Genomic DNA, 12,387 nt, shown 5'->3' with positions numbered 1-12,387 from the left:
GACATAGGGGAAGGGAAAGCACTGCTTGTTCTGGATCGGTTGCAAGGAATGTTGCTGGATGAAATGGACCATTGGTCTGACCCACTATGCAGTTCTTGTATTCGTCTGGTTTTTTCTGAAGTGCATTTCCCCTCACACCCTCTCAGCCCCCTGAGTGTCAGCTCTCCTTGGGGGAGGTTCCCTCTCTCCAAACCCCTGCTTGTCTCTCGGGGGAGGAGTCCACTCTGTGCCTGTCAGTGGTGGTGGTGGTGGGGGGAATTAGTTTCCCTGGAGCTGGTGTTCTCCTCTCGCAGCCTCATCTCTCAGCCCCCTTTTGTCCCTGGCTGTGTTAGAGATGGGAGTCCCTCTGTGCCCAGGTGTGGGTATGTGTTGCTCTCCCAGCCTCCTCCTCCTCTGTGACCAATAGCTGTCTGCCTGTCTCTTTCAGCATCTGCCTCTTAAGCTGCGGTCACCGCTGTGACTGCCTCGGTCTCTCTGCGGGAGCTAAAGCTGGACTGATGGACTTATCTGGACTCTGCCTCTCGGAGCCTCTCAGTTACCACAGCCAGTAAGTGCCCTTTGTGTGGTGGTGGTGGTGGTGGGGTTGGTGGAGGGGGGTGGAGATCCCGATTGGGTCCCCTTCCTTGGCTGCTTCTCATTGCGCTGCACTGCAGTTTCTGACATGTGCCGTCCTGCAAACAAGGGTTCTGTGTGATGGGAGGAGGAGAGGGGTTCCATTCCCGGCTCTGGCCTTAAAGCGCCTGTTCGGGTGTAAGTGTGTGTTGGGGCATTGGGGGGGGGGGCAGGGAGTGTGTGGATTTGCATTGTGTGTGTGTTGGGGGGGGCAGAGGAGGGCGGTGTTTAAGAGGTTTTCTGTTTCTAGAGAGTTTCAACCCCTGCTTGCTGCTTTGCTCACTTGGGCAAAAAGTTTCTTTCTGCTGTTGCTGTAGCAGATGGAAGAATCCCATACAGGGGGAGAAAAGACATGGACAGAGACTGGGGGGCAGCCGGAGCAGGGAAAGGAGCCCACCCTGAGACGTCCATCTACAGCCAAATATGCATCTTCCCAAATGCATCCCCCCAGTATAAAGTGCATGGAAATACCCCTCACATGGGGCCCCCCTGTATAAGCTCTGCATGTCAATTTTATTGTGCTTTATCCTAATTTCAAACACTCTCCAGAGGCACCAACCCAGCGTAAAGAGTACACCGACACACAAGCACAGCTGAATCTGTGTGAAGAGGGTGTGATTGTTCTCTATTTTTTGCTATGTTTTTGTAAGTTGTTTGGAAACTATAAGATTTATATTCCACACCCCCCCCACATGATTTAGTGTTTGTAGAGAGCCCCAGAGGCAGTGGTTGTGTAGTGTCACACGGAGCTGTGATTTGTAATTCCAATTCAGAGATGAGAGAGACATTCAACAAGGAAATCCAGGTAGGACATGTAGATCAACGAATGCATTTGTGGACCCCCTTCATGTCAGGACCTCCCTTTAAACATCGTCTAACCCCTCTTCCCTTTGGAACTGACTCCATTGGGGACCTGAGAACATAAGAAGCCAGACTGGGTCAGAGCATGTTGGCTCCATCCATGGCCAATGCAAGTCCCATCCCCATCCCCATATACAAGCAAGTGTCAAAAACATTTGATTCAATTTTAACTTGATATACAAGCAAGGTCTTGCAATACGAGTACATCCAGTATTTTGTATTAAAGTTTTGGAGTTTCCATTATTTCTTATGGGAAAATTTGCTTTGATCTATGAGTGTTTTGGATTACAAGCATGTTTTCGGAACGAATTATGCTCGCAAACTCTTGCTGAGGAACTCTCCACACCCCCTGTGTGCCGAGAGTGTGGAGAAGACTCGGCAAATTAGCATGCGCTATTCCGTGCATTAAGGAGTCCTTGGTTCCCCCCAGAAAGTGGAACACGAACCCACCCCAGGCTTTGGTCTTCATACCCCATCAAGGGCTGCTTTCGGGTCAGGTTTTAGGGGTACCCTAATGAATATGCATGTGAGAGCTTTGCATCTCATGGATATTCATTAGGGACATCTTGAAAACCTGGCCTGGACTTGAAGGCTCTCTCTCTCTGACTCGTTATTCGTTTGCTGGGATGGGATGAAAGCTAAAATGCCACTGGAAGATGCTCCTGTTGACAAGCTCTCTGGAACGCCTCCCGGGTGCCCTCAAGACTCCTGCAGAGTCTGGAGACATATCCAGGTCTGCTTTGTGTCCACCTTTCTACCCTTTGGTAAGTCTCCTTGGGCATCCTTGCTGTCAGTTGTCCCCCTTCTGCGTGACCTTTTGTCTTGTTTCCCCCCTGACCGTGCAGTGTCCTCTGAGATGGGAGGTTGGTACTCTGGAGCTTTACTCTTTTCCAGTTTCTTACATTTTATGATTTGCCATTTCTTCTCTCTTTCACTTTCCTTGCACTAGGAAGGAGACAGCACCGAGATGTTAAGGGGGGAGGGGTTCAGAGACCTGGTTCTGGGGGCTGCCTCCTCTCCATTTCTGTCTGCCCATGACAGGGAGGGGCAGGTGTGATTTGCCAGTGCAGATACAAGTCCCAAATCTCCAGTGCCACAAAAGGGCAAAGGACTGCCTATGACCTCTGGGATTTAAGTGAGCGAAGCCAAAGTCCTGCAGTTATGTGACATTTGCTAACAGATACAGTCCGAGTTTAGACCAGATTAGAATTAGGCTAGACTTTGCTGGAGGAGACTTGGTCTAGTGTCGGGTTTTGTAGCCAATTCAGCAGAGGGTCTGAAGACACCTGGACTTCGTTTGCAACCTTTTCCTACTACGACTATGAAGTATTTCTATAGTGCTACCAGACGTACGCAGCGCTGTACAGACTGAGCCACAAGGAAGAAGACAGTCCCTGCTCGAAAGAGCTGACAATCAGGATGTCGTGCAAAGCGTGTGGGATACCGACCTGCAGTCCAAGTCTAGTGAGCAAGGAATTGCATTCATTTGATTAAGAACCATTCGTCTTTCTTTTAATGTTTAGATTTTGCAATTGATGGAAAGTTCTGATGTGGAGCCACGAAACGTCCAACTTCTTGCACGCTTTTCGTTTCGTTTCATACTGCGTCACTGAAACGAAAAAGTGTGCAAGAAATTCTAAGTTTTATTCTTCTCAGAAAAGTTTCCTGTGTGACTTGAGAGAGAATTAGGGAATGCAGACTCGAGGCTGGATGTCTTTTGAAATCGTTCTTCGCAGATGGGATTTTGGCTGTCTCTTCGCATGCAGTGATGGGGCTGAGTGAAGGTCTTTCCCTCCTTCCTTCCCCAGCCCCACTCCTTGACCTTCGTGTGTCCCCCCCTGTGATTTGTGAGCTCTGATTCCGGTGTATTGGCTTCGGCTGCTGCAAGTACTGACCCCCCCCCAGGCATTCCTGACTCTGGGTCTCTTCTCCCCATCCACAGTCCGAAGCCGAGCTCTGTGTCCCCCCCTCCAACGGGAGCTGGTCTGGGAGAGGAGAGACATCCTCCTGCAGAGAGATGCAAATGGCTTTCACTTTCTGGACTGTCGGATTGCAGCAGGCGAAAGTCTCTCTCCACCCAGGGGGGATTTTCTTGAATGCATTTTCTCCCTCTTTGCCCCTAGCGTCTTTCATTTTGCTTTAGAAAAACCTTTCATCGCGAAAATATAAAGCAGTGAGTGAGGTAGAGCTCCCTGGAAAGACAGAGACAACCTGGTCTCCAACTCAAACCCTCTGCAGGGCCACATTTTGGATTTGTAGGTAGAAAAAAGAGTTCATGTCTTATTAAAGAAATGACAATTTATATGGCTAAGTCTTAATAATAATATTGTCATTTATATTATTATTAAAGAGACATATGATCAAGAAACGGTTTTATTTTACTTTTGGGATTATGATAAACATACCGTGGGCCTCAAAATAGGACCTGGCGGGCCGCAAGTTTCAGACCACTGGGCTAGAGAATGACCAATCCCTTCCCCCCTTCCCCCAAGAGCTCTGCGGTACTGCTCTGCTCTTCTGTAGGGTTAGACGGTCTCTAAGCCCAAATCCGTTGGATCCCATCAGTTCAGTGGCTTCAACAGAGACAGTCGTAGGACTCAAAGCTCAGGAACTTTTCTCTCACCTTTAAATAAAAGAAAACCAAACCAAACAATTCAATTGCAATTTTAATCATTTATATATTTCATTTTTATTCTGAATGTACCACACATGCTTTAATAAGGGAAACGTCTATTTAATACAAGCTGGCACTGTTTCCCCCCCCCCCCCCCCCTGGATTGGATTTAAAAAGTGAATCAATCAACCATGGAAATACAGATTGCTCCCAAAATGTTATAATAGAGTGTCGCCTCTCAGCTCCAGTCACTAGAAACATTTTGAGTCTTGATATGTGCTGGGGGGCAATTGATGATTATTTCATACATGGTGCATTTCACTGGAGAATTTGAGGTTCACCCTGAAGCTTAGGACTTAGCCTGAACCCGGCATTGCTGTCAAATTATCAGGATGATTCAGCTGGAGGTGAGCTATAGGAGAATTTCTGGGTCCTTCCAGAATTCCCCAGCCAATGGTGTGGGGGGGGGGGGGGGGAGAGAAGAGCTGAGCCTGGCACCAGAGTTCAAGGGAAAGGAGAGAGGGTTACAAGGAATTTCGCGTCTCTCTCAAGCTGATTCCTTTTTCTGATCAGCAGCATGAGATCATTTTGTGGTCCTGAGGAAGGGATTTGGTTGCCTACAGCAACCAGAATATTGACTTTAAAAAAAAATTAAAAATATTTAACTATTAACAAAATAAAGGTCAATAATCAGAAAAGATCAATGCGCAATAGATAATATTCAAATGCTCTCTCCCCTCCCCCAAAAGAATATCCAGTGTGGTAAAGAGATACAGACACAGAAATAGCTCTACAGCTGTTATCAGCACCAGACACAGCGCAGCACCCTGAGGTTGTGGGCTCAAATCCCACGCTGCTCCTTGTGACCCTGGGCAAGTCACTTAATCCCCTCATTGCCCCAGATTGTGAGCCCCCCGGGACAGCCAGGGAAAACTGCTTGAGGACCTGAATAAATGCATGGAAACCGTTCTCAGCTCCCCTGAATAAATAAATCAATAAAAATTCTCTGCAACTCAACATCTGCATGGAAGTAAAAAGAGGGCAAAACTGGGTCTCACTAAAGAGGTTGGGGCTTCTCAGCTTGCAAAAGAGACCAAATCCTACCCAAACCAGGGACCCATTGAAATGAGCAGGAAAGGTTTTCAGACATGTTTTGTAGCACATTTATTTTTCTTTTAAACTTTAATTTTTTTATTCAAATTCAGAGCATGGTAAACCGACATATACAAAGCAACACAACATAGAAGCAACCAGTCATCAATGAAGTACACTGGTGCATTCCCCCCCCCAAGCATAAGAACTGAACAGAATCCCCCCTCCCCTGTGGTGGGCTACATCAAACTAAGGACCCATATAATAATAATAATAATAACTTTATTCTTCTATACCGCCACAATCTTGCGACTTCTAGGCGGTTTACAATCAAGAGTGCTGGACATTCAGCAAAATACAATAAGTAGATATTCAGAGGAAATACAGAGATCAGAGACCTCAGGAGGCAATAGTATAGAAATACAATTTGCCGAGCGAAAATGTAAGATGTACATTTTAGTAGGTAATGTCCGACAGGGAATAAATAGCAACGTAAAGTTACGATAAGATGAAGATAACAGATTATATTTATAACAGTGCTGTAAGTTCAGGTGGAATAGGGAGGGGGGAAGGAGAGGGAGAGCGGGTCAGTTGTTTAGGTATTTCTGGAACAGGTATGTTTTTAGGCGTTTCCTGAATTCCCCGTATGTAGTGGGCGAAAGCAGTTGGTCTAGGTCTTTGCCCCATAGGATTGCTTGGTGAGAGAGAAGGTGTTCGTGGTGTTTTTTCACTTTGCAGCTTCTAACCATATAAGGGGGTACTGAAAAATTCTCAGCTCAAGCAAGAAGAGAATGACGTGAATATGGTTCAATCAATGATCTGAAACAATGTCAAAACAGAATTTTGTTTCTGCAAATTGGCACTCAATGAAATAAGATAACACTTTTCAGCTATAGTGGCAATTTAGGAAGCTGGTTGGTTGAGCTGAGAACTTTTCAGCACCCCCTGGTATATCATAAAAGTGAGCTAAGTATAGGACAATCAAGACATTGTGACATCACTGATGAGATTGGCTCTTATTGGTGGAATGAGGCATTATGACATCACAGTATCAGCTCTGGTTACCAGAAACTGAAAGAAGAGGTGCTGAAAAGTTCTCAGCTCAACCAACCAGCTTCCTAAATTGCCACTATAGCTGAAAAGTGTTATCTTATTTCATTGAGTGCCAATTTGCAGAAACGAAATTCTGTTTTGACATTGTTTCAGATCATTGATTGAACCATATTCACGTCATTCTCTTCTTGGGCTGAGAAGCTTTCAGCTCCCCTTCATAAGTGCCCCATGTGAAACACATCTGACATAAGTTCTATACTGTACATTTAGATAGGACTTAAGTAAACTCCATTTCTTCTCATATTTAGAGGTGGTGTTGATCCTTCTCACTATTAATTGCTCCATCTGCAGATGAAATCACAACTCATGGTGCCAGGCATTCAGTGTCAGCTTTGAAGAGATTTTCCATTCAGAAGCTATGATATATAGTATGTTACTGCCATCAAACAGCTAGAATTTTCCTGTGACTGTTCAAAAACACAGAAAGTTCTAGAGAAATCAAACAAAAAGCCAGAGAGGGCTGAATTTGCACACTGACCATTTGACTAGTCCAAAATGATGCCACATATGGACAATCCCATCACTCATCAAACTCCAGGAACCTATCCAAACCTTCCTTGAACCCCTGTACAGAGTTCTGGCTTATCACCTCCTCCGGAAGCTTGTTCCATGTGTCCATTACCCAGAGGGATGGTGGACACATGGAACAAGCTTCCGGAGGAGGTGATAAGCCAGAACTCTGTACAGGGGTTCAAGGAAGGTTTGGATAGGTTCCTGGAGGATAAGGGGATAGAGGGGTACAGATAGAACTTGAGGTAGGTTATAGAAGTGGTCAGAAACCACTTCACAGGTCGCGAACCTGATGGGCCGCTGCGGGAGCGGACCGCTGGGCAGGATGGACCTCTGGTCTGACCCAGTGGAGGCAACTTCTTATGTTCTTATGTTCCTGACCAATGCATGGTCCACCTCACCAGAATTCAACTGAATCTCCCCTCGACAAAAAACCTGAAATACAGAAGAACCTTCCAGGCCATGTTCACCTTCCTTGGAGTCAAAATCTGGAATGATCTCGCAGAGACTATAAGAACTGAAGCCAACCATGCCCTATTCCAGAAGAAACTGAAAACCTCACTCTAATTCTTCTAAGATCGCCATACTTAATACATCTAGGATCTTCATTCCCTGTCCCCCTTCCTCTCCAGCCTCCCTCCTTACCCTTGCTTCTTTTCCTTCCTCAAGTCGCCTAGACTCTGCTTAGGTGTGCGCGACACACAAATATTAGATTTGATTATGAAGATAGGCCCCTGTATGTCCTCACCCTCTCTAGCATGTTATAAGTATAAGAATAGCCTTACTGGGACAGACCCTCTCTAGCATGTTATAAGTATAAGAATAGCCTTACTGGGACAGACCAATGGTCCATCAAGCCCAGAAGCCCATTCTCACCGTGGCTAATCAAGGTCCCTAGTACCTGGCCAAAACCCAAGGGGTAGTAATGTTCCATGCTACCGATCCAGGGCATGCAGTTAATTTTGGGAAGGCGTTCCAGGCACATATACCATCTCATCGGCACTGTCTAATTATTTTCTTTAAGTTGCATCAAAATATTTGCTGTATTAGCTACCGTAATAACATCCTGCCACTGAGTATCTATTAATTCTTTCGGCAGATCCTGTTTCCAGTATTGAATGTATTTAAATTTCCCAGAACAGTAATTACACAATAACGAACTGAAGGCCTCTAAAGCCAGAGCGTTTCCATTCCATTCTAAGGTCTCGTTATTCTCACTTTCTACTACTATTTATTACTTCTATAGTGCTAACAGATGCACGCAGCGCCGTACATCAACCACTGCAATCTAATTATGAAAGACACAATGGAGTAAAATCACTTAAATGCACCGTAAATACAAATAAAAGTGAGTGGGGTAAGTTAAACGCCGTTTGTTTGGTGTCAAAAGTTTCAGTTGACAGATATTTGTATAAACCGTAAGTCCTCCATTTACCAGCTAAAACCCCAGATTTCACCTTTGAGCAAGAGAATGAAACAGTCACAGAATTCAGTGTTGAAACCCACCACACACACACAGTTTGTGGCTCACCAGTCTCCAAATTGGCAAACTATGTTGTGCAAATAGGTTAATTATGCTTAATTGCCCTGTTTTCATTCCTGGAGACCAAAGCGGTCTCTGAAGTGAAGGTGAATGGTAAGCCCAGCTTAAGGTTTAACACTATCATCCTCCTTCCGGTCCCTTTGCGATGCTGTATAATAACTATGCCCAACTCTTTATGACTTAGCAAGACTTCTCCAATATAGGCCCAAATCAAGCCTCGCCATCTGTCCAAGGTGTTCCAGGGAATATGAATGAGGAGAGCTTGGAGACAGCTCATCCAAAAGAACACTGACCTTCTGTTCTACGCCCTCAGATCTTCCTGGAGTTTCTTGATAAGTGGTTAAAAAGTAATGGGAGATCACTTGACACCTGAATTCCTAAATGACTCTCCCTCTCCGATCCTTCTAAATATAATGTAGCACATTTAAAACAAGCAGGTGAACCTCTGCTTTTCAATCAACGCATAGTTAAGCTCATTGCCCAGCAAACGAGCGAGCAGTTCTCGTAGCTGGGCTTCCAAAAGGTTTGGACAGATGAATGGTGAGGTTCAGGAGCAGGAGATCTTGCCAGGCTAGAGGGATCTTTGGTCTGACCCAGTAGGGCAAATCTTATCTTAGATTTTTGCAGAGTTGGCCATTGATGAGGGTTTATTACAGAATCTTCGTATTTACTCCAGGTATTTTGTGCTTTTCACCTATATTGTATTTTTTCATCTACTAAGCTGACCAGGGGAGAGTCCTGACTGGGTGGAAAGTGCTTGACTCAAGGGACGGGATTGCAGTTGGGGTTAGGGTTGATCTGTTGGTTCAGTAACACAGGCGCACCCTTGATGGGGCCTGTGTGGAAAGCGTCACATCTGTGTGGCATCCCGCCAGCATTTACAGCACAGAATTTGCATTTTGAAAAAGGCACGGAGAAGTGTAACCTACTTGGAGTGACAGATACAACCCTAACAAAAGGCATAGAGGGAATTACTACTACTTAGCATTCCTACATTAAGCATTTTTTCCTGTCTGTCCTGGTGGGTTCTAATGTACCTGGGCAAAGGGGGGATGAAGTGACTTGCCCAGGGTCACAAGGAGCAGCGTAGCTTTGAACCCATAACCCCAGGGTACTGAGGCTGTAGTTTCAACCACTGCGCCACACTCTCAATAGATCTTGGAAGCTAATTAAAACAGAGAAACAAGACAAATAGGGGTTAAGGAATTTCTCACCGGTGTTACCTACATGGAGTGGCAGGAAAAAGCTTAACACCAGCACTCCTAGAATAATCCTGTAGAAATGCACACTTGGGCCCGGGGAGGTTTTGTTTGCTAGGGGTTCTGGGGGTTCTGCTTCCTTCTCCCCTGACGTTTCCAGTGGAAGAGACGCAACACCATGTCACAGCCAGTAGTGAAATGTACGACTGTTTCCAGTTCTTCCCTTCAAGGTCTGTTTTATAATGGGAGGAGGGGGGGGGGGGGGTTGTGAACCAAGCAGTCCACAATGCACTAGTGATCAGTCTCTTGTCTTGTTATTGAAAATCAGCCCTCCTTAACCGTTCACATGCCAGGTTTTGATCTTCTGGTGTTCTCTGATTTCGGGGTTTCCAAATCCAGCCATTTAAAGAACTTCATTCCCCCTCCCCCTCTACTTCAGTAGTTTTTGAGGACAATCCTTTACGCAGGATGTCATCTCTTTCTATTCGATCCATAGCTCCTCTTTTGGGACCAGACCGTCCCATTTCAGTTCACCGGCTGGACAAGGCCTGGCGATCCTGCAGACAGGCACCTCTCCCTTTTTTTTTTTTTTCCGTTTCAATTATTTTATTTCATTTTTCAATGACATATCAAGTATCCACTTGTACAGAAAGGTAAAGTCAAGCCAAAAGTAAATATAATGCAAAATACAATACTAAACAGATTATCTGCTATCTTAATAAGAAAATGTATATATAGCTTAACTTTAAGTCAAATAAAGAAACCAAGATGTAGCATCAGCGAGAATATACAATATAATATTAGAAAATTAAAAAAAATGAAGACGGAGAAAAGTGATCAACAATCAATCCGAGTCCTCAAATTCCCTCTCCTTTTTTCAGAGACGCCATTGACAAGAAGGTTGTAAGTTGGCTGGGATCAAAGAAGACATATTTTTGCGTTTGATAGATTATCGCACATTTACATGGGTGACAAAGAAAAAAGATCGCCCCAAGAGCAATAACTCCTGGCTATAAGAACAAAAATTCACGTCACAGATCTGGGAACATTTGTATCTTATACCCAAGAAATTCTTTCTGTTTGTTTTTAAAGAAAAGTCTCAGTGTTGTGGGCATTGCTACCTCCCGATCCGAAAGCTCCAAGACCGTAGAAATATTAAGCGACTGTTGACCATCTTCCTTTCATTTTTCTTCCCTTTTAATAGGCAAATAGTCCACTCGAGTGAATGGCTCAGTAATTTCTAGGACTTCCTTTAAGTAACGTTTTAAGATGTCTCTAGGACTTACCTCCACAACGCTGGGAAAATTAATTAATCTAAGATTATTATTACGGGAAAAGTTTTCTAGAGACTCCAATTTTCTCCTTCAATTGATATTATCTTTCATCAGTGTTTCAGTTATTTGTTTAGAAACTTTCATTTCTGGGAAGAATTCATTCTTGAAGTTTTTAAATCTTGCAAGTCAACTTGAATATTCTTCATTTCATTTTCTTGGATACAAATTTTATGCTCCAACTGTACTTTTTTAAATATTCATTTGAAAGCTAAAAATAAGTGCAACATATTATACAGACATTTTACCCTTTAGCCCTTTCAGGACCAAGGGACATATTTGTCCCCTAACTTTAAAATCCTATAAATTTTGATTGGGATAGTCTACAGTTCTAAATTTGATATGTACGGATTCCATATGATACTGCCTTTATGTAAACAAACTGGTTCCGACATTCATTCATTAGCGTCGTTGCCAGATTGACGAGAAGATTCACTTGCCACACTGTCCATAAGCCAGAAGTTTGATTTAAAAAAAAAAAAAATAATGATATTTCACAAAAAAAATCAATTTTTTGGCATCTGCAAGCCCTTTTTACCATAAAAATGTCGTCAAAACCACAAAAATTGGCCTACGATCCTTATGGTCCTGAAAGGGTTAACAGCACTTAAATTCAATCCAATTATATTTTCATAACAAATACATGTATCCTCCCCCCCCCTTCTATATACCCAACAACTGCACTCAACCATAATTAAATGAAAAGTATTTCCCCACCCTGGACATGTAGGTTCAAAGGGCAAAATCTATAATCACTCCTTACAGAATTTTGTCAATGGCTCCCAAATATCCTTAAATTTCCTATAATGTCCCTGCTGTATAGCAATCATATGTTCCATTTAAAAAAATGTGGCATAAAGATTCCCACCAGAAATTATAACTTAACCAGTCCCAGTTTTTCCAGTTCCTCAAAATGATAATAAAGAGAAGTTTATTATTATGGGAAAATAGTGGGCTTTAGCCCTCGTTAACGTGCGAAATAGCTTCTGTTCTTAGGGTTTATACATTGTAAATTGAGGTTTTGATTTATTTCTTCCGTTTTCTATACCTTTCTCCCAGGGGAGCTCAGAACGGTTTACAATGAGTTTATTCAGTTACTCAAGCATTTTTTCCCTGTCTGTCCTGGGGGGGAGGGGGGGCTCACAGTCTATCTAATGGACCAGGGGCAATGGGGGGATTACCGTATTTTCACGCATATAACGCGCGCGTTATACACGATTTTACAAACCGTGCATAACCTTGCGTGTTATACGCCTGAGCGCGCTATATAAAATTTTTTTTACATAGTTCCCACCCCGCCCGACGCCCGATTCATCATCCGGAAGGACCGCTCGCACCCCCACCACTCGCACTCCCACCCCGATGGACCGCTCGCACTCCCACAGCCTCCCCCCTCCCCCATGTAGAAGCTGTCTACCTTGTTTCCGGATGCCAGTGAGCCCAGCTGCTTCCTCTGCTGGTGGTCCTGCCCCTTCTCTGAGCCCTGTTGCGCTGCTTCCTCTTCCGGCGGTC

At 44.3% G+C, this 12,387-nt stretch overlaps 1 protein-coding gene across 1 annotated transcript in view; it reads left to right on the top strand.

Moving 5' to 3' along the window:
• The first annotated feature begins 432 nt into the window (after nt 1-432).
• The window catches only part of ESRRB (estrogen related receptor beta), a 70,056-nt gene continuing 58,101 nt past the window's right edge, over nt 433-12,387 (top strand). Inside the window, exon 1 of the mRNA XM_033952697.1 lies at nt 433-547. Coding sequence (XP_033808588.1) covers nt 498-547 — 50 coding nt within the window. The 5' untranslated portion in view covers nt 433-497. The remainder of the gene's footprint in view (nt 548-12,387) is intronic.

Source organism: Geotrypetes seraphini, chromosome 7 (assembly GCF_902459505.1).
Source record: "Geotrypetes seraphini chromosome 7, aGeoSer1.1, whole genome shotgun sequence".
NCBI lineage: Eukaryota > Metazoa > Chordata > Amphibia > Gymnophiona > Dermophiidae > Geotrypetes > Geotrypetes seraphini.
Note: the sequence above shows the minus strand (reverse complement) of the source record. Positions and strands in the feature narration are given on the sequence as shown.